General features: G+C 42.5%; 1 protein-coding gene across 1 annotated transcript in view; it reads left to right on the top strand.

Moving 5' to 3' along the window:
* CNTNAP5 (contactin associated protein family member 5) overlaps positions 1–24,946 on the top strand; it is a 795,339-nt gene that overhangs the window by 525,948 nt on the left and 244,445 nt on the right. The window contains exon 12 of the mRNA XM_042954126.1: positions 5,356–5,475. Coding sequence (XP_042810060.1) covers positions 5,356–5,475 — 120 coding nt within the window. The remainder of the gene's footprint in view (positions 1–5,355; positions 5,476–24,946) is intronic.

Here is a 24,946-nt window from a genome sequence, read left to right as displayed (position 1 = left end):
CTTTTCCTTTTAGGTCCTTGGGATGCTTTATTTGGATTTTGTTTCACTAAGTGATCTGCTTTGGTCAAAGTTGCATCAGCAAACATGCAGTCAAAGGCCTGACAGTTGCTTGCCATCTTGTTGATCTTGGAGCCTTTACCAGGGGAATTTGTCTGTGAGAGTATGAGAGATCAAAGCACCCCCAGAAAGCCCTGCTGACCCAGAAGCTAAGTGCAGATGCCCGGAGAACCCTCACAAGACATCCTGAGCCTGGCCAGGAACTTTTCCAGATGAGCTCTGATCTGTAGAATCATGGAATGATTATCATTTTAAGTCAGTTTTGGAGTGTTTTTTTATGTGGCAATGGATAACTGATATACTGAGAATATTGATGAAGCAAGATTAACCAAATGTAATAATGGGTGATATCAGGTTCATTTTATTACTCTGTATTCTTAAATTTTTTTTAAGATTTATTTATTTTTAAGAGATAGAGAGATAGAGTGTGAGCAGGGAAAGGGAAGAGAGAGAGAGGTAGGCACAGAATCTGAAGTAGGCTCCAAGCTCCAAGCTGCCAGCACAGAGCCTGATGCGGGGCTGGAACCCACAGACTGTGAAATCATGACTTGAGCTGAAGTCAGCCTCTTAACCAACTGAGCCACCCAGGTGTCCCTCTTTTGTCTATTTTTAAATTGGGGTATTTGTCTTTTTATTGTTGAACTTTAAGAGTGTTTTACGTATTCTGAATATGTCTCCTATTAGATACATGATTTACAAATATTTTCTCTCATTTTATGGGTTATCTTTTCACTTTCTTGATGTCCTTTGAAGCATGAAAGTTTTACATTTTGATGTTCAGTTTATCTATTTTTTCTTTTGTTGCCTGTGCTTTCGATGTCCTATCTAAGAATGCATTGCCACATCCAAGGTAATAAAGATGTACACCTGTTTTCTTCTTAGAGTTTATAGTTTTAGTTTTTACAATTTGGTCTTGATCCATTTTGAGTTAATTTTTGTATGTGATATGAAGTGGGGTCCCACTTCATTCTTTTGCACCTGGATACCTGCTTAAACCAGCATCAATTCTATTTTTTTTTAATTTTTAAAAAATGTTTTACTTATTTTTGAAAGTGAGAGAGACAGAACACAAGCAGGGGAGGGGCAGACACAGAATCTGAAATAGGTTCCAGGCTCTCAGCTGTCAACACAGAGCCCGACACAGAGCTTGAACCCACCAGCTATGAGATCATGACCTGAGCCAAAGTTGGATGCCCAACCAACTGGGCCACCCAGGCACCCCAATTACTCTGTATTCTTTACATTAATTTCAAACTTTCTGTAATGAAAAGTTACAAAGAAACTACTTAATGTCAGTATTACTTGAAACAATTTTTAGTGAATTTGTTTAAATTTCCTTTACACTGTTTTCCAGAGCAGCTGCACCAGAATGCAAACTGGTGCAGCTGCTCTGGAAAACAGTGTGGAGGTTCCTCAAAAAATTAAAAATATACCTACCCTATGACCCAGCAATAGCACTGCTAGGAATTTACCCAAGAGATGCAGGAGTGCTGATGCATAGGGGCACATGTACCCCAATGTTTACAGCAGCACTTTCAGCAATAGCCCAATTATAGAAAGAGCCTAAATGTCCATCACCTGATGAATGGATAAAGAAATTGTGGTTTATATACACAGTGGAATACTACGTGGCAATGAGAAAGAATGAAATGCCTTTTGTAGCAATGTGGATGGAACTGGAGAGTGTTATGCTAAGTGAAATAAGTCAGGCAGAGAAAGACAGATACCACATGTTTTCACTCATGTGGATCCTGAGAAACTTAACAGAAGACCAGGGGGGAGTGGAAGGGGGAAAAAAAGTTACAGAGAGCGAAGTAGGCAAACCATAAGAGACTCTTAAATACTGAGAAAAAACTGAGGGTTAATGGGGGGTTGGGGAGAGGGGAAAGTGGGTGATGGGCATTGAGGAGGGTATCTGTTGGGATGAGCACTGGGTGTAATATGGAAACCAATGTGACAATAAATTATATAAAAAAATAAATTTCCTTTAAATGTTTAGTAATTGCTCTTTTTTCTTTTTTATATTTAATTTTCAAAAATTATTTAAAATATTTGTATTGTTTCAAAATTAAAACTGTAAGTGTCCAGAAAGTTCTAGCTTTCAGCTCTGTCCCCATTCTTTCTTTCTCTCCCCTTAGGTATCCATTTATATTAGTTGTTACGTGATTATACTGGGAGTCATTTTAGAGATTTGTTAGTGAATTAGGAGTTAAATTGGTGACAGATACATAGACAAGTAGGCAAATGAGAGAATAAGGCAATTATTAATCTCAACAAGTTACATTGGTTTCAGCAAAGGAGAATTAATCACATTATAAGATTTGCTATATGTGAATGGATGTATGTTGTCATGTCATTGCAAACAGTATCCATCGATCTAACTAAAATTACAATACAACTGTATTGGAAATTTGGGGGATGGAAAGGTGTTTGAATATGGGTGTGACGAAAAAGCTAATTCTGGGGCACCTGGGTGGCTCAGTCGGTTGAGCATCCAACTTCAGCTTAGGTCACGATCTCATGGTTTGTGGGTTGGAGCTCTGCGTCCGGCTCTGTGCTGACAGCTCGGAGCCTGGAGCCTGCTTCGGATTCTATGTGTGTCTCTCTCTCTGCCCCTCCCCCACTGGTTTTCTGTCTCTCTCTGTCTTCCAAAAATAAATTAAAAAAAATTTTTTTTTAATTCTTAAAAAAAAAGAAAAAGCCTAATTCTTATCTTTTATATTGGTAAGTGAATAAATAGCCTGTAAAAATGAAAAACAAATCAAGCAGCATCAATTTAAATGTGCTATCCAGAGATAAAATAGTCAATATCAAAATACTGGACGAAGAATTAAAAATCATCATCTCTGGTGGCGCCTGGGTAGCTCAGTCTGTTAAGCGTCTGACTTCGGCTCTGGTCGTGATCTCACGGTTTGTGGGTTTGATCTCCCCATCAGACTCTATGCTGACAGCTCAGAGCCTGGAGCCTGCTTGGGATTCTGTCTCCCTCTCTCTCGGCCCCTCCCCTGCTCACACTCTGTCTCTCTCTGTCTCTCAAAAATAAATAAACGTGTAAAAAAATGTTTTTTAGAAAGTCATCATCTCCGCGCAGAAGGGAGGCAAGACGTTGGTTTTGCCTAACAAGCCTTGTGGTTATGTTATGAGTATCTCTTCGAATCCTTACTAGTTGTATGAGGCAGGCTCTTTCTTATACCTGTAGCTCCATGAGAAAATTAATGCTTTGGGAGTTTGTTAGCCATCTACTGCTGTGTAATGAATTATAACAAAATTTGGCATCTGGAAACAGCAAACATTATTACCTCATAGTTTCCCTGGGCCCTTGGGCTTCTCTGGGTGGTTCTCGCTCAGTCTCTCACAGGGCTGCAATTAAGATGTCAGCCAGTGCTGCAGTCATCTTGTGTTTGTGGAGATCTGTTTCAGGGCTTACTCACATGGCATGCCCAAAGCCTCCAAGCTCACTCCGGGGGTCCTCTTTCCAGGGCGGCCACGGGACACAGCAGTGGACTTCCCTGACAGCGAGCGATCCCAGAACACCCAAGATGGAGGCCACTGCCTTTTTAAGTCTAGTTTTGGTAATGACAGATGCTACCTCTGTCACATTCTGTTAGAGGCACATCTGTAAGTCCAGCCCACACTTAAGGGGAGGGCATGAAATCAGGAACAAGACATGAAAGCTAAGGGTGTGGATAAGATGAGTTATCGTCAAGGTTGCCTACCACAGGAGAAGTGGCTTCTCCCAGTAAGTGGTAAGCGTTAAGTATGTAAGTCTAAGTGGTAGCCCTGTGATGCAAAACCACCCAATTCGATTCCAGGGCTCCTGTTCTTAACCGCTATGCAACCTTTGTATGTTGCCTGCATGGCATTAACCCTGAACGGGAAAACAGTACCTCCTTTGACACCACTGCCATCTTGGATGTGTGGGAGTGGCCAGAAGGGATAACTCACGTAAGAGCTGACTTTCATACGTGTGTCGCACACTCCGGTGTGTTAGGTTGGGGCAAACATGAATAAGCTGTACATTATGCTCAGTGTGTATGATGCAAACTAGACTCCCCCACTTAACTCTGCTTCGGAAAGGGTGCATGACTGCAAGAGAGAATTATATGGGTACAAGGATAACCTTGAATTCACTCTAATTTATAAAAAGTCACACCCTCTCAAGCTTTAGAACTTTATTGGTAATGAATTACCTGAGAACCCCCTCACACTTGATCATGACAAAATGCAGCTTCGTATTTCTGGGATGGGGCATTAGTCACAGGGGCACGCTGGCTAAGGTGAGGAGTTGGTGCTATATCTTTAAAGCTGTTGAGAGCCACTGAAGTGTGTTAAGCATGGAAGGATGACATAATTGGATATGTACCTGCTGCTCTGAGCTATGCCATCGTGTCTAAAACATCAGACGACATTCCACATTCTCATGCATGAGACGGCAGATGCTTCCTTTACACACCACCGAGTCCATTCATGTTGATGTAATGAGATTTATAAATTTCTCCTATCTGCATATTGGTCCGAGTACCCCATCTCCAGGCCCCCGTGCCTGCCTCCCTCTGTGTGCATAAACACCTTTGTGGCTATGGCCACAGCCCCTCTCTGTGCACTTTTGATGGCACAGACTGATTGCCTCATTCAGGGTCTGTGGTCACATGGCAACCGTGCTGTTGACACATCTTAGGAACTTAGTGAGTGCTTGTTAAGTCAAAATGGACTAAACCTGACTGGACACCTGCTCTGTGTTTTCGGTACTGTGCCGAGCTCTCGTTGTGTAGAAATAAGATAGTGTTATTTTGTTAATAAAAAAAGACATGACTGTATGTATTCATTCAGTTTTTCATCCACTAATCAAACATTTTTGAAGTCCTGCTGTGCATGTGGCCTTGTGCCAGGTGCTAGAGCACAGCCTGAGACAGCACTGCCCTTCCAGCTTCTGTGACCACTGGGGAAGACAGAACAGTGTATGGTGATCCTAACTCAGTCCACTGTGTGGGCACAGAGGAGGGGCACAGACATCAGCAGAGAAAAGGGCCACAGAGGAGTGAAGGGGAGACTTTCTGGAGGAAGTAACCTCTGAGCCGTTTGGAAGAATAAGTGAATAAATGCTCGGGTGAATGGAGGCTCAACTCCATCAGTATTGGGACACTGGTTTGTTAGGACTTGATGGGAGTGGGGAATCGAGGCTATAGAAGCGGGAGGAACTGACACTGAAAGTAGATATAGGTAGGAGGTACCAGTCCCTCCAGAGTGATGTGTAGAGCCAAGCAAAGCTTTATCTCTGCTGTCTTTGTGTCTTTCCAGCCCTCTACGAGCAATCCTGTGAGGTATACAGGCACCAAGGGAACACGGCTGGTTTCTTCTACATCGATTCCGATGGCAGCGGGCCACTGGGACCCCTCCAAGTGTACTGCAACATCACAGGTAAGGGGCAGAATCCCCACTCAGGCTTAACCAAGCTACCTGATGGTACACAGCACAGGGAAGTCCACTGGAAGGGGACCTGTGTAAATAAAAATTTAAAGAGCCAACCTCAGGTGTGGGGGGCATGGTGTTTAAGTAAATAATAGCAATTAGCAGCTGGATTATCTTTCATAGGAGAGGAAGACTTAATGGTCTTAATCACATTCCGCCAAACCTAGAATTAACCAAGAAGCATTTTCTGTAGACCCTGCCAAGGACATTTTCTCTTTTAAAACTCAAAAGCAGAAAGAAAAGGAAAAAACAACTAAACAAACCAAAAGCAAACCTGAAAATCAACAGAGAACCCTGACTCAGGAAGTGGGGAAGTGTGATTCATGTTTGGCCCCGGGGATGGTGTGAATCCCATGTGCTCTCTGAGGCTCAGTTGTTCATCAGTGAAATGGGCAAAGTAGTTCCTTCCTCCCAGAGTTGAAGGTTAGACACAATCATGAGTATTGGAGGAATCAGCGAGGCTAGTTACCCAGTAGGTGCCCAACAAGAAAAGTGAATTACTTGCATTTTCCCAGCCACTCCTTCCTAAAGTGCAGAAAGACATAGTAAGAATCAATTATTGCACAGATTTAGAAACAATCTATGATCACTAACTTATTCTGCAAAATAATTCCACAAAGCCCAAACCTGATGTAATAGTTTCTTAAAAATTCAGCAGTGCAAGTACCCTCACCATCGTGAGGGTCACTCATTGGCGCATATGTGTTGTGTATGTTTGTTCCGAGCACTGGCCTTTGGAAATGACAACAGAATCATGTAATAAAGCAGAAAAGCAGGGGCTATTAAGGCTTATTGAGTCGTCAGGCCTCAGGCGTCCCTGCAACAAGGCAAGTACATTCCCTGAGCTCCTTCTGTAGCCACAGACTGGCCTTGGCACGGAGGATATGCGGAGAAATTAGATACAGCCACTCTCATTTATGAGGCAGGAATATCAGGAGAAATGCCGGGCATATCACAGGTAGAAATGCAAGCAAACCATTGCAAAAATGGTGATTATGGCACTTTGCAATTTGTTCATCTGGATGCAAACGACCAAAGTTTTTCTGCAGAAGATGCTATTTACACGGATTTAGAAGCATTTCCTTGCATTTCCTTAACACTTAGTGCGTCTCTCCAACCTGCACGTATGCTAACTGCTTCCCAACTAGCCCATAATATAATTAGAAACTGTGGAACTGTTTTCTTTTCATCGTTATGGTAACCTATAGTGCTAACCTGGAGCTAGTTTTCTCCCTGGATCTTGGTTATTTTCCAATTGTAATTAACAAATGGATCTCCAGCAGTTCCTGCTAAGAGTACAGACTTTCTAGCTGAGGACATTCGAAATTAGTAAACGCCCTTTTACTGAGCCCCGTAAGTGCTTCCGATGCAAGTTGTCCCTGGTCTACACTTTACCAAAAAGTGGAGGAAGTGATTTAGCTGAAGAGTGAGGACGAGGAGAGTGGTTCCTGCTGCTGAGAGATCAGGTGTGGTCACTCAGCTCCGACCAACTTCGGGAGCTGAACTGAGAGCTTACCAATACCATCTCTTTCCCTCCTCACCATAAAAATCCGAGGTAGATATTTTTATCTCTGTCTTACATAGAAGGAGAGAGAAGATGAGAACTTCGTGCCTTTCTCGAGGTCATAAATACTGGAGCTAATAGTCAAGACTCAGGAAGCAAACAAAACCTTCTGGTGCAGTAATAATTTATATCACTAAAACATTAATTGGATACTTGTATTGCTTATGTTTTGCTTTACACAGTGATGCGATTTTTGTTATAAAGTAAATCAATATTAATTATAGAAAATTTAAGGAGAAAAGCAACGTATCAAGAAAATGTTGAAGTGACCCCTCAGCCACAACCCAGAGACTGCTGTTGGTACTCTATTGTTAGGATTTCCTTGGGATTTTTTTTTCTGTGAATGTGTATGTGTATTTCTTCTGTGAATGTATCTGTTTTTTAAATATATATTTTAAAATCAAGCATCAACTTTCCTTTTTGTCATTAAATATTTTGAATTTATTTTTTATTTTTTTTTTTAACATTTATTCATTTTTGAGAGTGAGAGAGACAGAGCATGATCAGGGGAGGGGCAGAGGGAGGGAGACACGGAATCCGAAGCAGGCTCCAGGCTCTCAGCTGTCAGCACAGGACCCAATGAGGGGCTTGAACCCACGAAGTGTGAGATCATGACCTGAGCTGAAGTCGGACGCTTAACTGACTGAGCCACCCAGGTGCCCCTGAAATTTTTTTTTTTTTACATTTATTTATTTTTGAGAGAGAGACAGAGCACGAATGGGGGAGGCGCAGAGGGCAAGGGAGACAAAGATTCCTATGCAGGCTCTAGGCTGTTAGCTGCCACCACAGAGTCTGACTCGGGGCTTGAACCCACAAACCATGAGATCATGCATGACCTGAGCCGAAGTCAGACGCTTAACCGACTGAGCCACCCAGGCGCCCCATGCCATTAAAATATTTTGAAAATAAAATATATACATTAAGTGTAGCTTTAAATTTTTAAACTCTTCAAACTAATGCGAGTTCAGGGACACAAAGGGTGTCATTGATTCATAGGTCTCATTTACATGGAGCTCCCTGCCTCTCATTGGAAACATTTCTCTCAGGGCTTCTGTATGTGTTTTGTCCAAGAATGGCTAAAGATGAATTTTCACTTGTATTTAAAGGTTGCTATTTTGCTGATGTGATACTGAAGGAATCAGGACCTCAGAGTTGTGTTCGGGAATGGATAGGCTTGATTATCCCTGATCAGGCAATTCTTGTACATACGGTTTTTGGTTATGTGCAGTTGCAAAACATAGAGGTTTTGCTTTTGTTTTTGTTTTTGTTTTCTAAAAGAACTATAGAAATAAAAGCAAACCTCGGCACAAGCTGAATTCTGTAATCCTCATATTTGACATTTCTAAAAACATAAATATAATGATCACATACATTTTTTATTTATTTATACATGTTAAATGTTCTTAACTATGAGTGATTTGTAACACCTGTAAAAATGTGACAAAGGGGTCCAGGGAAGGGAGGGTCCAGGAGAAGGGAGAGAGGAAATGGACAGCGAGAACCAAGAGAACTGAACAGGGGTGGGGTAGGGTGGAGGGGAGACTCATTCTGCTTAGGATACAGTTTCTGAAAACAAAAAGTTGCTGTTCTCTGCACTTTTCAGCAGCATTACTGGGGTAACCCAGAGAGTGTAAATGACACCGGAAGGCAGGGAACCTTGTGCTAGTCAGCTGAGTGTCCCTGGCCTACTTGTCCATAAATAAGGTCTGCGATCCTAATATAAAGATCTGGGGCCAGGTGGTCTCACAGGCCTTCCTCATTTAGAATTCCATGAGAGATCATTTGAGGTTCAACCGAAAAGGGGACGTTTCTCCTAAGAAGTCTATGGATACTTGCAAACAGATGTCATGAAAGTGAAGAGGGACAGATTTTAGTCTTGGAAAACAGGAAATTCGAATCCAAAATACATCTCTCTTTACAATGTACCCTGGGCAGGGGAGGGCATGAGCTCCCTTTCCTAATGGCAAGGTGGTGCCTCACCCCTCCCGGGAGATTAAATCTGTGCATCTCACCTAGGACAGGGTGATCTTGGGGAGATGACCTCCCAGATGCTCACAGAGTAACTGCCCCGTTCACTGGATGGCAGCATGATCTCTGCACAGGGACACTATGCCAATGTATGGGAGTAACCTAAGGGGACGATTAGATTTATCTATAAAGTGGACTGTATCTGAACCTCTACACGTTTTGATCCTGTGCCTGCCGTACCTCATACTGTGTTCCAAGCCAGTTCACCACGGAGCTAGTGGGTAGGAGAGAAGGAAGGGCCACTGTTTGGATGGAGTGTTGAGTGAAATCATGGATGAGGAAGATAAAGAGGAAGCTTCTGCAGGAATGCACATATGGGCTACTTCTAACATCTCTATATATGATTTACCATTCAGTTCAGCTTAGTGTACATTTGCACATTTCAGGCACTGTGCAGATTGGCAAGGATACAAAATAGTGTCTGCATCAGCTTCTCTTGGCTGCTATAACAAATTGAGTGGCTTAAAAATACCAAGAAGTGTATGCGTCACAGTTCTGGAGGCTAGAAGTCCAAAATCAAGGTGCCATAGGGCCACACTACTTCTGAAACCTGTAGGGGAGAATCCTCCCTTGGTTCTTCTGGCTTCTTCTGGCTCACCCAACCTTTGAGCATTGCTAGCCCGTAGCAACAGCCTTCAGTGACTGCCTCCCAGCGATTGTCACCCTGCTTCTGTGTGACATAGTCACAGGTAACTTTCTCCTCTCATGTATCCTCTTATAAACAGGATACCAGTCATATTGGATTAGGACCCCTCCTAATGGAGTATGACCTCATCTTAAGTTGATTACATTTGCAAAGAACCTATTTCCAACTGAGGTCATGCTCGCAGGTGCTGAGGGTTAGAATTTCAGGAGGACAGAATTCTACCCCTAATGGTATCATTTCAGTCTCCTTCACAGGTTAGTCATGGAGCAGACACAGTGGAAATTATAATATAAGGATAATGACAGGAAGTGTATCGTGTTCTTCCAGCCTCTTGTGGAGTGGAAGGGTTTTTGGGCAGGCAGGCAATGCATGTTTCTGATACCTGGAGGGGGAACACTAACGGGCCGGAAGCAGAGATGAAAGAGGGCATTTCCAGGAAGAGCAAATGAATGTCAGGAACAAAGTTCAAGGGTCTCGAGCCTGCATATTTGTGGGGGTCACAAAACTCACCAAGATGAGTCACAAGTTTAGAACACTGAAAAACTAATCAAATTGCATGAATAGGAAAGGATCAGTTTTACTTGAGCAGGGATAAGCAAAAGCTGTTGCGGGTCCGTAATCTGAACGAAAGTTTCCCAGCGAGGAAATCTACTGCGTCAATTCTGGGGAAAAGAAGGAATGTTTTATTATAGACAGTTACTGAGCATGTCAGACTAGTTAAATGTCTCTGAGTGAAAGATGAACTACTTTCTGAAGACCAGCCACAGGATGTCATCCTCAGAGCATTCGTAGGTGTTAGCACTGTTCCTTTATATTGAGGACAGTGGATCTCTCAGAGGGTTTACTCAGATTAGGGACTGTTTACAAAGGTGTGAGCCTACAAAAGGCAATTATGGGAAGGGGACCACAGAACAGAGCTAGTAACAGAGGGGCTGTTCCCACCCTCAGGCCCAGGGAGGTGAAGGGAGGGAGAGTTGCCGGAGTAGGAAGGAGAGCAGCATATGGAGAGGTTGAAAGAACTATGGCCTCTTGTGTGGGAATAGCCAGCAAAGAGCTTGGGGAATGGCCTCGATCTCCCCTTGGTCCTACCAGTCTGTTTCCCATGTCTCCACGGACAACCCAGCTAGAATTCAGAAGGCAAGAGCGCTTGCTGATGTAATGTTTTTCAGCAGCCTTCCTGGGCACAGAGAAGGCAGCAGAAGGAGAGAGGGTGTATTGGCAGGGCAAATGGAAAATACCCATGGTCGCCTGTTTAAGGAACTGTGTAAAGAAGGTGGGGAAACAAATGATTAGAATTCGTCAAGGATCAAGGATGGCCGTGAGGCAGAGGGCTGTCAGTGAAACCCACAAAGCATGCAAATATATGAAACATGGATTTGTTCAATAGATTCCAACCTGAAGCAGATAGGACCTCCCTTTGTGGGCCGAATGGGAGTGAGGTTAAGATGAATGAAAGAAGCACACCCTGAACAAGAGACAGAGAGAAGTAATCGACTAAAAGTTGCTAAGTCACTCAGTTGGTGAATTACTGAAGGACACAGAGAACACCAAGAGAAACCATGGCATACTAAAATGTAATGTTTGGTTAAAAAGGAGACCTGGGCCCCATGCCACTACCTACCTGGTGTTAAAATTTTCCTGGCCTGAATGTGGGTAATTTTAGCCAATGATGTGAAGTTTGTGATCATGCTTGGCTGTCTCAGTCTAATTGGGCAAGTATGTAGGAGGGCATTTAACACAACAAATAATCTAGGCAGACTCAGAACTGGTCTACTGGATGAAAATGCATGTAAGGTGGGCTTGCCGGGCGGGTTAGAAGCCATCAGGAAGTGAGAGAGTTCTGGGCATTGGGATCAGTACAAAGGAGAAGATAGGAATGGAGAAAGAGAAGGGCACAGAAAGCAGTTGCAATCAGTGAACATCTGAGGAATCTGTGCAAGAACTTGGGGTTGGAAGATAGGAGAAGGAGGCTTCTCAGATGTTTCCTTCTTCCCTCAGTGCAATGGTTAGTTTTATGTTTCAGCTTGGTTAGATCGTAGTGTCCAGATATTTGGTCAGTAATTATCATTAACATTTCTGTTAGAGTGTTTTTTTTAGATGAGTTTAAGATTTTAATCAGTGATCTGTGAATAAGACAGATTACCCACCAAAATGTGGATGGACCTCATCTGATTAGTTCAAGGCCTAAGTAGAACAGAGACTGACTTCCAACAAACAAAAAGAAACTGTGCCAGCAGATGGCCGTCAGACTCCAACTGCAACTCTTTGCTGGGTCTCCAACCTTCTGGTTTACCCTGCAGACATTGAACTTACAAAGAAAGCCTCCATGATCTTGTGAGCCAATTCCTTAAAATTGATTAATTGGTTGATAGATGATAGACTTAGATATAGATATAAGTAGATATTAATACTCATATTCTATTGGCTCTGTTTCTCTGGACAACTGGACTTGAAGTACCTGTATTTTGGGTGCTCCCACTCTGTGCTCTCCTCTCATTTCTTTGTATTTCCATCCTGATGCCAACCATACTGCATCATAAACACCAGTGTTTACTTGTGTGTTCCTATGGATCTGTGAGCTCCTTAATGGAAAATGAGGGACAGAGTATGATGAATCCTGGTTCTACTTTGTGTATGCTCCAATGAGCTCATTGTAAATGGAACTCTGAGAAATTGCAGCCAAATTAAAGATTAATTTCGACCTTTTCTCTTTTTGCTTTCCCACTTCCCCTAATTTATCTTAGATTAAGGTCCTGTCCTATTAAATCAATAGCAGTCTGGAACTGTGGATACTGACTCAATGTCTGATTTAAGTGGGCTTGACTCATTTCTACCATGTGGAACATCTTCTACAAATCCAAGAGTACCTGTGCCCAACTGTTCCCCATTGCCTCCAAGACCTCCCATTGATAGCCTTCCCCAAATCCCTCCTTATCTTCAAATACGGAAATGACCAGTGGGAGTAGCACATGTGTTGGAGTCACATTGGAATTTAAATTCTAGTGCCAGCATATTCCAGCTGTGTGACCTTGGACAAGTCAGTTAGCATTTCTGGACCTTGGTTTCCTTATCAGTAAAATGGAGATAATAAAAAATGGCTGCCTTCAAAGGTTCATTTGAGGATTATAATATATATGAGAACTTCCTAGTTTCAAAAAGTAGATGGTCATGAAATAGGGTAACCAAATACCCTGGTGTAATTATTAATCATGCCCTCATTCTCCCTCACTGCTGTCCTATTATAGATGGTATCTGTATACTCCTACTAGCTGTAAAAGATAGGTGTGCACCCTTGCCAGCGATAAAGTCTGTGCTGCTCTCTGCAGGAGTCATGAGATTTCTGAGGCTCGAGAAACCTGGAGGTAGCATTTCTGAGGGGAAGCTTCTAGTATTGATAAAGCAGAACTAGAAAGGTGAGGCATTCCAACAAGACTTTCTTTAGAACTTGACATTTACACTCATTCTATGTAGCTTCCATTGTGCCATGTTTAATGTTAACAGGATACCTGTCAACATGTTAAAAGATGTTTCCCAGGCACACACAGTTTTTCCTTTGTACAGTACAATTGTATACGGATATGCAAAATTGTTTGTTTAAAACCAGTAACAGAGACGCATTGGTTTTCTCTCTTGATGAATACAATACCAATTTCATGTATCTAGACCTGCACGGCAATCATCAGCCATTGCAAGGAATTTACAAGGAATGTTTAGTCAAATCTCTAAAGCAAAACTTGTTTTTCATTCTCAAACAGCTCATAATCCATTTGCAAACCACCTTACAAGTCGCCATGTCTTATCACTCTCATTATTATGATGCTCTGTTTCTCCCTTCTTTGGCAGCAGGATCTGTTTTCATTAAAACTCATCAAAGCATGCATAATGGAGTAGGTAGAGAAGCTGCAATTGAGGTCTCTCTAATATTCCTGCACATAATTGTGCACTGTGATTGCAGGTAATAGATTATCATCCAGACTGTTGACAAAAAGAAAGAAATGCATCCATTCAGTTAGGTCTAACAGTTCTTGGCCTCGCTTTGAAGTTAGAGCAATGCCAGCGAGTTTACGGTTTGTGTATGGACTGTACAAAGGTCTGTAAGTATATAGGAAATTAGGAAATAAGAGTTACCTATGACATTGTACAGAACCAACTTATGGCACATTTCTCTCTCCCTGATTTGCTTAGTACATTGGTAATTTTCAGCAGCTGGATTTTACATGAAAGAGAGGTAAAATTTAGTTGTTGATGACTTGCCCATCTATAATAAAGTTCTGTCCTCGTGCCTCCTATTGGCATTCCCCTTCAGGCTTCTACCCCAAACACTCCACTTCTTACACACACATACACACATAGGCACACACACACACACGACAAAAAAAGGAAGTATTAACTTCCCTGCCAAAGTCGTCTACAGGAACAATTGAGGCTCAGGTTCTCAAGCTTGTCTCTCATCATAAGTTAGATAGCCGTCATTACAGAAATACAGTTGCCAAAAAAATTGTCATTCGATTACAGACTTCATACAGTTGTGCTGAATATCTGCTGGCTACTGGGCTAGTTCCAGATGCAATACTGGAAAGTAACTGGAATTGGTTTTGCTTTGCAAATACGTTAATGAGGCTAGCAAGTTACAGAAACAAGATGCCAAGTATAGCCAGCAGACTTAAAGCTGTTCCTGCTAGGTGTGCTGTGTGTCTTACCAGAGGGTCCCAAGGCCTGGGACGTACACTCTCCTCTAGGACTTTGAATCACTACGCATTGCTTGTCTGCTCTGGGCCAGGCACTGAGGATATAGAAATGATTAAGATATGTTCCCCCAGCGGTGCCTGGCTGGCTCAGTAGGTTAAATGGCCAGCTCTTGATTTCAGCCCAGGTCATGGTCTCACGGTTTGTGAAATCAAGCCCCGTGTCAGACTCTGCTCTGACACAGTGGAGCCTGCTTGGGATTCTCTCTCTCCTCTCTCTGCCCTTCCCCTGCGCGCTCTCTCTCTCTCTCTCTCTCTCAAAATATATAAATAAGCTTTTAAGAAGAATGATATGGTTTCTCAAGTCCACAAAGTTTATAATCTCATGTCCTTGTTGTACACACACACACACACACACACCTACACACGCACACACACACACATGCACACACACACACACACGGGTGCCTGGGTGGCTCAGTCAGTAAAGTATCTGACTCTTGTTTTCGGCTCAGCTCATCATGTTACGTAGCCTGCTTGTGATTCTCTGTCTCCCTCTTTCTCTTTGCTTCTCTCTCTCTCTCAAAATAAATAAATAAAACCACCCATGTCCTCAGCCTTCCCCAGTCTGATTCATAATTCATACAACAGCTAGAGGGATCTTGTAAAAGCACAGGTCTGACCGTCGCTTCCCATCCCTGTCCCCTTCTACCTGTGCAAATCCCAAGCTCCTTATTCATGACTGCCAATCTTGAAGGGCATGGCTATGAGGGTATGTGCATTAATATGCATTAATTGAAAGTCTTACAACAATTCCTGGTGCTTCTTACATCCTTCAGATTATTATAATTAATATCTGTTATACTTATTGTCTTGGGACCATGCGCAAGGCCCTCATTCTTTGTATCTCTCTTCCCCTCTCTGTATATGAAGGGTGATGATAATAGCTTTCTGTGATTGGTGTGTACTCCGTTAAATGAGTTAACATTTAGAGAATGTCAGAGAGTGACTGACACCGAGCAGGTGGTGGAGGAAACATAGGACTTTCTCCTCTTCTTTCCCCTTTCCTTGGAAATGTGTCCACTCAGGCTCACTCATGAGTGACATATATGCCGTGGCTCACTAGCGGTTTAATCAGTTGGAATAATAGTTGCATTGTTGCTTATATTTCAGAGGGACAGTTTGCTTTTTATAAATTAAGTGTTTTCCGAAGGACTGTTTTCAGCTGATGAAACATGGCAGTTCCACGGCTTAGAGGAAGGAAACTTTTTGTAAGTGTCTCTGTCCCTGTTTGATATCTTATGCTGTCCACCAAGGTGTGGCGACTTCAGAGGGCTCCTAGGGCTTCCAGAAGGCTGGTCTCTTAGACGAAGCCAGGGAGCAGATCTGCTTGTGTCCAAGGCGAGAGCTTTAAAGTGGTCTCTCTGGGCCAGTGGCAGACGGCATAATCTCCTGCTAAATTGGGCCATTAAATAAAACTACTAAGTCATAAAGCTGTAGCATTACCCTGAAATTAAAGCATTGTCACCTTTGAATTGCCAAGAATTTTAACAAGCACTTAGAGAAATTCCTTTCACACACCCATTTAGCATGGCCAGTTGACTCTGACCACGTGGATGAGAACAGAAGGCTCAGGACAAAAGATGGGGAGGGTGATTGCAATGTGACTTTCATTCATTTATTTGCTTATTCGTTCAGTCACACACCCTCCCTTACAAACTCACACACTGCTTTATTTTATTTTATTTTATTTTATTTTATTTTATTTTATTTTATTTTATTTTTTAGAGTGACAGAGAGAAAGAGAGCACAAGCAGGGGAGAGGGGCAGAAGGAGAGAGAGAAAATCCCAAGCAGGCTCTACACCGTCAGTGCAGGGCTCCATCTCACAAACCCCATGAGATCACAACATGAGCTGAAATCAAGAGTTGGATGTTCAGTCAACTGAGTCATCTGGGCACCCCGGAAATAGCATTTTTAACAAATACCTGAAGATATCAGACTTTGGGAAATATCTTTACAAGGTGATTAGCATAGTGCTTTACTCTTAACATGTCCCCTTCCGTATTCATCCCCCACTTCTAAGAGGAGCCTGGTCAGTGACTAAAAGAGTAGTTCTTCTTAAGATCTGAACACAGAGCCTATCCTGACACCTTCCTGGTGGACCTTTCACAACACATTTTTATTGCAGATACCTGGTGATTCTTTCCTTTTAGTGCTGTGAGGATCAGGGCACAGTCCGGTCAACCAGTGTTTACTGAGGCTGCCTGGTACTTAGTGCTGTACAATCCACTGTGAACCACTAACCTCAATGTCCAAGGATCTCATATTTAACTTCTAGCTCTTAAAGCACTTTTATCTAGGCCATTCTATTTAAGTCATGTGCTTATCTTGTAGGTACTTGACAGCCATGGTATTCCGGGCACATTAACTTCTATGAGACTCAATTTCCTCATCTGTATAATAGGGATGATCAGTTACCCTTACCTCAGTGTGCTGATGTGTACATTGCATAAAAGTAAATGAGCATTGTGCATATAAACTCAGTACAATCTGTGACAGTGTCTAAGAGCTTCTAAAATAGAAGTCATTATCAACAAGTACTGCCATCATAGCAGGATCTAGACGCCAAAGGAATTCAGAGAGAGGAGCAATCAAGAAAGGCTTCCCGGGACAAGTAGGGCTTGGGTTTGACCTTGAAAGATAGGTGTCCCTGGGCTGGACAGAGAGGGCAAAAAGAGGAAAATCAATCCTGTTGAGAGCAGCAGGGTCCCAGATGTGGGGATGTAATGAGCAGGTACCCAAGAGCCCTTGGCCTTTTTTGAGGGCTCCTGGCTCACCTGTGAATGCTGATGCAGTGCCACCATTGGGCAGGACACTTTCCTTGTCTGGAAGAGTGAAATAACAAGTGTCAGTCAAAGGTGCCTCCCCAAACACTTGCTTTCTTTTGTTCACTTTTGCTCTGAGCCCAGGATTCCAGGGAGAGATCATGAATCAAAGTCAGTCTAGACATTCCAAACTGTAAAACAGCCAGGATGTGCTAGCAGCTTGTGATTCTACGCTCTGTGAAGTAGGGGAAGCAGAGGGTCCATTTGTCTGGGAGCCTTGTTCCTCCTTCTTGAGTCACGGGAGCACCAGTAAGCCTTGTGCTGTCAGTAGGCAAGCATTTGGATATGTTACATGTATTTGCAGAAAGAAGCTGGCAAAAGACATTGGCTGGTTAGTGGCCTGGGGGACATTTCCACATGGGTTTAACATGCCAGCTCTGAATGTTCTGTCCAGACCTCAGGTCTTGGGTCTTATACCTGGTTCTGTTCTTCTGGAATACCATTCCCTCACCTCCTTCTTTAGACCAGGCTCTCCTCTCTTTCTCTTATGAAGCTTCTTGGCCTATAACAATTCTCATGACTCCACCTTCAATGCATGTAATAGACTAACATACACCAAATCTAGCGTGGTCGTAAAGAGCTTGGGCTTGGTTTGAATCTAACCACTGATACTTCTTAGTTTTGTCGATTTAGGTGATGTTGTTAAGTTACTCAGCTTCCCTGTTCCTGAGTTTCCTCTCTGTAATGAATAATAGAACCTATTTTTTAAGGTGGTTATGAAGTTTATATGAGATCATGAAGAGAAAGAAGAAGAAAAAAAAGTGCCTGGCATTATATACCTAATACATGATAATTGTTACTTATTTTTACTACTCTATCATCAGCAACCTTGACTCTGGTTTCTGGGGATGCAGTAATGAAAATAATAACTAATTACTTTTACAAGCACACAACACCTGATATACTGAAAGCACTCATGAAAATTAATTCAACATTATTAATAAATATGCACTTGAGAATGGATGCGCTACCATGTATGAACGGTTGAGTTTGATACTAATTTTTGCCACTTGATAATTATTTGGATAATTAGTCCTCAGCCATGTGTGTGTTGGTATAAGGGCACATGCACAAGAATTTGTCAGAGCACAGTGGAATAGCTTGGAACACTTACTACAGGGGTAGTGCTGCACAAAGCATTATCTTTTCCTCCCCAATGTGTTTATTCTAAAATGTTCAAACTTACAGAAAAGTTGAAAGAACACTAAAATGAACACCCATACGCCTTTCACCCAACTTTTCCAAGTGTTAAAATTCTGCCATACTTGCTCATTTGTGTGACCTTCACTTCTCTCTCTCTCTCTCTCTCTCTCTCCCCCTCTCTCTCCCCTCCCTCCCCCACATCCCTTCCTCCTGGTATAAAATGCTTCTTGGGGCACCTGGGTGGCTCAGTTGGTTCAGCATCCGACTCTTGATTTCAGCTCAGGTTATGATCTCAAGGTTCATGGGATCACGCTCCACATCAGGCTCTGTGCTGACAATGTGGAGCCTCCTTGGGATTCTTTCTCCCCATTTCTCTCTCTCCCTACCCTGCTCGTGTTCTTTCTCTCAAAATAAATAAACTTAAAAAAATGCTTCTTCTTTTTTTGTGAACTATTTGAAAGTAAGTTGTCAACATACTGATCTTTGAAACCTAAAGACTTCAGTTTATATCTTTAAGAACAAAGGTATTATCCTACATAACCTCAATACTAATATCGTACATAAGAACATAAACATTATTCCAATCAAAACTGTTCAATGTAGAGTCAGTCTTGTCCGTACAGTGTTATCTGGTTTTGTATTTCTCTTCAGGATTCAAGCAGTGTCCACATGTTTAAATTTGATGGTCATATCCTAGTCCGTTTTAACTAGAAACTCCCTTCCCCCAACCCATCTCTTCTGTATGGCTTTCATTACATTAACTTTTTGTGAAGTGTACTAGCCAGTTGTTAAGAAAAATATTCCATATTTTTTTTAGATTTTTTTTTTCTGATAATTTCTTTATCGTTGGAATGCTTTGGCAAGAAAACCTCATGGGTGATGTCTGTCCTCTTCAGTGCATCTCATTAATAGGTACATGATGTTATTGGGGCAATTCAGCCCCAACACTGGCTAACACACTCCCACCAGATCTCTGCACTGTGAAGGTGATTTATACTCAGTGAGTTGTCTGTGGGGTTATATGCAGACGCTGTGTGAATATCTCCTTCCTCAACGTATCCTCCCAATCCGGGAATGACCCTGACCCATATGTTATCACACTGGAATTTGTAAAATGTTGTTTTACTAATCCTATAATTCCTTCTGCATTTTCAGCTGTCATTCTGGACTCTTCTCTACAGAAGAGCTTTTTTTTTTTTCAGAATAGCTTTTTATTCCTTGCCCTGCCTCCACCTCTCTTATGTCACTCTAGACTCATCTAGACTCATAAATTATTTCATTTTAAAATGTTGTTACCATTATCATGATGTTATTTGTATTCCAATTTCCCCAAATGTAGCTAGTCATACTCCGGCTAATTCTGCTCCTATAGCTTTGTTACCTGCCTCCATTAATCTTGGAGTACTTCCTTGTTTCTAGCACCAGATATTCCCTTGAACTTACCCCACCTAGACCCAGACTCACTTTTTTCTCAAAAACAAAACAAAAAAAAAAACAAAACAAAAAAACAAAAAAAAAAAAACATTGCTCCTTTTTTGTAGCAAATGGTATTTAAAAATTAGGATATACGTGTTAGGTTTTCTTATTACTTCTAGTCTATTTCAGTGGACCGAACTAGAAAATGTGCGTTGGTGTGTGTGTGTGTGTGTGTGTGTGTGTGTGCACATGTGCACACTTGTGTTTAAATTATGATTTCTTATGGTTATAGGCAATGCAAATACAGCACCATTAGATTTTCCCTCATCGTTCTCTCTTCTATATGGATCTCTCTTCTCTCACAGTGAGAACCTGTCTCAACAATACCAATATATTTACTCATTTGTTCTACCTGACAATATACACAAAATAGATTCAGAGTCACATCAGCCATTCACTACCAATAACAAAATAAAGTGTAGCATTTCCTGAATTTTAATTTTTTTTCTCAAAATATATTTTACCAAGGGGGTATAGCTAGACAGAATACCTCATTGAAAAGTTACTTGAATTAATATTTCCTTATTTGTGATTATTTTGCCTGTTTAATATACAGGGAGGCTTTTTGTTTCTGCTTAATGTTCAATTTTAGGTTTTCCCTCTTTTTATCCTTTTGATTTAATCCTATATTTTTATTATGCAAAATATTTGCATGTTACAAAATCTAAATATACATATTTATATGTACTTGTACTTGTATATTTACATAACATATGAATATATTTTTATATTTATATTATATATAAGATGGTTGACCAAAGATGTCTTACTCTCTCTCCTATTGTATTCACCCTCTTCTTACCCATCTTATCTAGGTCACCATTTATATTGGTTTATCCTTCCTGTGTGTATTTCTATTTCTTCTTTATTCTTGCACAAAATGTAGCATAGTCTTTGCACCTCGGTGCCTTGATCTTGTCACTTTACAGTGCTTCCTGGGACGTATCATAAATCAGTTTAGAAAGGTGTTGTGTGGTATTTATTATAACTGCATAGTATTTCACTGTGCAAATTAACTATGCTTTATTCATTCAGACACCTCGTGATAGATAGGTGAATTTTTTTTTTTCAATATGCTGCTCTCACAACAGATACTCTGGGCTGCAGAGCAGAATTTCAAGTATATGTCTAAACATACTTTCACATCCTGTATCATTTCCCTGCTAATTTCAAGAGCTGTCACTGAAGTCAGTAAAACCCTGGTTGTGTGGGATGTTTCATTCCATGGTAAGTGAATGCCCACTGTGGGTCAGGTATTTGGCATATAATGACTTACATGACAGTCTTTTTGCCTCGTGGAACTTACCGTGTAGCGGGTGGGGGGGGAGGTTGAGTAAACAGGTCGTTAACAATGGTTGCTGAGTAAGAAGAGAGCAGGTTGGTGGTGGAGTCAGAACAGGCTTCCTCCTGGAGAAGACACTGGCACTCTGGCAATATCATTTATACTGTGATGAGCTCTGGAGCAGAGATGTCAGCTGAAAGAAAGACAAATCATTCCATGTGCCTCTTTGAGTTACTTTTTGTCAATCACCTCTAGAGCCAGAATCTAAAATCTGTGAGAGCAGAGTAAGTAGACAGTCTGAGATTTACAAAAGCCTTGTCTTCCTTTGTGACCTTGTGAAAGGAGATGTGAATGCTGCCCTTGAATATCCCTCCTCAGGACTAGGACCATGGGGAAGACTTTGCAGTCAATAGTCTCCCTTTTGGGCTCCTAACTTCAATCTTGGCTACCGAGGCGATTTTTTTATTTGATTGTTTGTTTGTTTGTTTGTTTGTTTGTGAGAGGGTGCATATGGGGAAGAGGGGCAGAGGGAGAGAGAGAATGTTAAGCAGGCTCTGTGCTCAGAGTGGAGCCCGACATGAGGCCCGATCCCATGGCCCTGGGTTCATGACCGGAGCTGAAATCAAAAGTGGGAGGCTCAACAGACTGAGCCACCCAGAAACCCCAACATTAGCCCTTCTTTAAAAAGGGATGGAAACTACTACTCATGGTGTACTTGTGTCCCAGATACTGGGCTGTATTTTCTGTGTTTATCTCATTGAATACACATCAAGTGTGAGGTAGAGATCACTTCTTGCTTGTGTTTTGAGAAATCAGAGGTCCAGAACGGTGGAAGAGAATGTCCAGCATCATTCAGCTAGTAAGTGACAGATGTAGGAACTGGATTTAGATCTATGTGAGTGCCAGTTTTTCCTCAGCATGCACCAAACAGTACCTGCTACCGACGTAGTCCTAGAGATTTCATAAGTAATACTAACAGCAACCAAAGGCGGCCCACCAGCCCCCCCAGGTGATTTCCCTGTGGATGGTCCTTTCTCCTGTCCCCTGCCCAGAGGGCAGGTGCAGTGGGTGTGTCCACACCCACCCCTCTGGCTCCATGCTGCCGGACTTTCAGCTTCCTTGGGACCTTTGCTCCCAGAACCAGCTGTGAATGCCTTGGGCTTAAGCATCCAGAGTGTCATTCAGCCCCCATGCCCCTCATCTTACCTTCCCAGTCCCTAAGATAATGCTCTCCACACTCCAGACATTTACTACATTTTCCTTGAAGAAGCCCATGAGCAACAAAAAAACATGATAGGATGTGTGCGTGATCTGTTTCAACTCCCCCCCCCCACTCCAAGACCGTAAAACAGATTACCCAGGTCTCTGTGATCATACCACCTATTTTAAAGCAAGACAAGAGAAAAATAACCCCCCAAAAAGGTACATAAAAAGTAAAGGCTCCAGCGAAGTAGGAGAATAAATCACAGTCAAGTATGTTGTCTGGAAGTCGTAAAGCGTGGCCTGCGCAGGCAGGTGGAAGCGCAGTAATGGCCAGAGCAGGGCGTCGCTACCCCCCGCCCTCCCCCCCCCCCCCCCCCCCCCCGCGCCCTGGTGTCTGTGTTCCAGCTAATGCAGGGGAGCAGGGGGCGGGTGGTGGGCAGAGCTGGGGCTGTAAACCGGTAATGCGCTCCCCTCAGCAGCAGAAGGCCAGACGCTGAAAGCAGCCGCATCTGCAGTGGTTTTAGTGCCGCACAGGTGGATTCTCGCTCAGGCAGCTGGCTGATCCACCTGAGAGGGAAGACAGCTCCTGTGGGAATCCTAGGCCGTTTAAAGGAATTGGACATCGTTTTACACCCAGTGTCCCTCTTCCCTTTACAGGTTGGGGGTGGAGGGTGCTGACCCCCTCAACACAGGTTCCCATGCTTGTCTCTGATGCTGAAATGACCCTTTCTGATGCTCCCTGAATGGCTTCATCAGAAGGTGGACTTTGATTTACCGTCTGGTACCCAGGGCCAGGCTGTGTGTCCAGCTCCGCCCTGTACGTTTTGTTCCATCCACGCATCACCACTGCTCAGAGGGTCATGGCCAGTTTACAGAGGACAAGACTGAGGCTTGGGGAGGTTAAATGTCTCTGCCGTGTTCAGGAATGTAGTCCATGGCAGAGCTGGCCAGGCCCACCCATCCCAGACCCCTCGCTTTTCTCCCCCACATCTGCCTCCATTAACCAGGGAAGAAGCCCCCGCCAAGCAGACATTTACTCAGCAGCCGTTGCCTGTGCTTTAAATGGAGAGATAAGGTACAAACATATGAAAAATTAAATAACTATCAATGCAGAACGACAAGAGATGTCAGTAGGCTGTGCATACATAGATGGCAAATGAGTGGTACAGGCAGTGGCTTGAGGATTATTTGAACTGCCTTTACCCCTGGCATAGAAAATTCACTTTGTCAACATAGATAACTGTACCAGAAGTGACCCCAGGGACCTTAATATAGACTTGCTTTATTACAATAGGAGCATAAGTGAATTGGCACACTTTTCAAAGGACTATAAACAGCTCCCCACAGTGATTTAAGTTCAATTAAGCTGGGTATTGACAATCTGTAGACTTCCCTTCCTCCCATACGTTGTGATAGAAAAATTGCACATTTTTTTGGTCCTGCAAAGAGACAGATATGTGTGTAGAATGAGGTCTCATTAATCAGAGTTATTTCGTGTCTCTCTCTCTCTCTCCTTTTTTACTTTCCTTTTGTTTGTTCTTTCTTCTCCCTGACGATCTCCATGGTAACAGATAGAACAGCTTACATCATCTATAATTACTGCTATTATTAATAATAATAATAATGATCATCACAATAATAATAGCAATCAGATAAAATGAGAGAAAAGATATGAAAGAAATTAAATTCTGGCTTTGTAGGTAAACAGTTTACAGCTTCTGAAATAGAGCAAGAGAAACCAGGAGGTCATGGAGAGACCCAGGATGTGCGTTCACAGAAGACTTTCTGGGGTGATGACTGGGAAGGATTTCACAAGAGAGATGATAATACACAATGTTTCAGAACATCACAGCATTTCTACTATGCAACCTCTTTTTCTTTTCTCTTGTCGATAATGTTGGTGGTCATATTGAATGTCTGTGTATGTTGATCTCATAACTTGAAACTTCTTTTGCATTTGGACCGTTGGACCACTACACACGCATAGAAGAGCTGCTTTGGAAATGCTGGAGGAAAAAACCTGGCAGAAAACAAATGGTGATTAACTAATCTTGTCCCTTGACAACAGTTTCCTGAAATCCTGCGCAGTGCCCCATGACAGCCCAGGTTCTGGAGGTCTGAGAGTGAAAGGTTTCTGTTGCTCTCTCCATTCTCAAGGAAAACAGTGCATTCTCTGCTGGCAGGCTTCTCTAACAGCCACTCCCAAACCTGCCCCCCCGGCCCGGTCTCTGGGTAATCCCACTTACTTATAATCTGAAGAGTAAGTACCATAGCCTGAGACATTTGTCTTTCTTCTATGCACAACCCCCACCCCCACCCCTAAACGATGGTAAGCTTTTAAAGAGTTAGGCAGTGCATTATCCTTCAGGGCAGGTACTCCTGTGGCTGGCCCAGCACTACCTAGGCACATATTTGAAAATAAGAATGAATGATACACTTCATATTTTGGGAGATCTCATAGCTTTATGGGAAGACAGACTTCAAAACTAAATTCACAGTGCGGTTT

The sequence above is a fragment of the Panthera leo genome, chromosome C1, assembly GCF_018350215.1.
Source record: "Panthera leo isolate Ple1 chromosome C1, P.leo_Ple1_pat1.1, whole genome shotgun sequence".
NCBI classification, from domain to species: Eukaryota; Metazoa; Chordata; class Mammalia; order Carnivora; family Felidae; genus Panthera; species Panthera leo.
The sequence above is the reverse complement of the archived record's forward strand: the minus strand, read 5'-3'. Positions and strand labels throughout refer to the sequence as shown.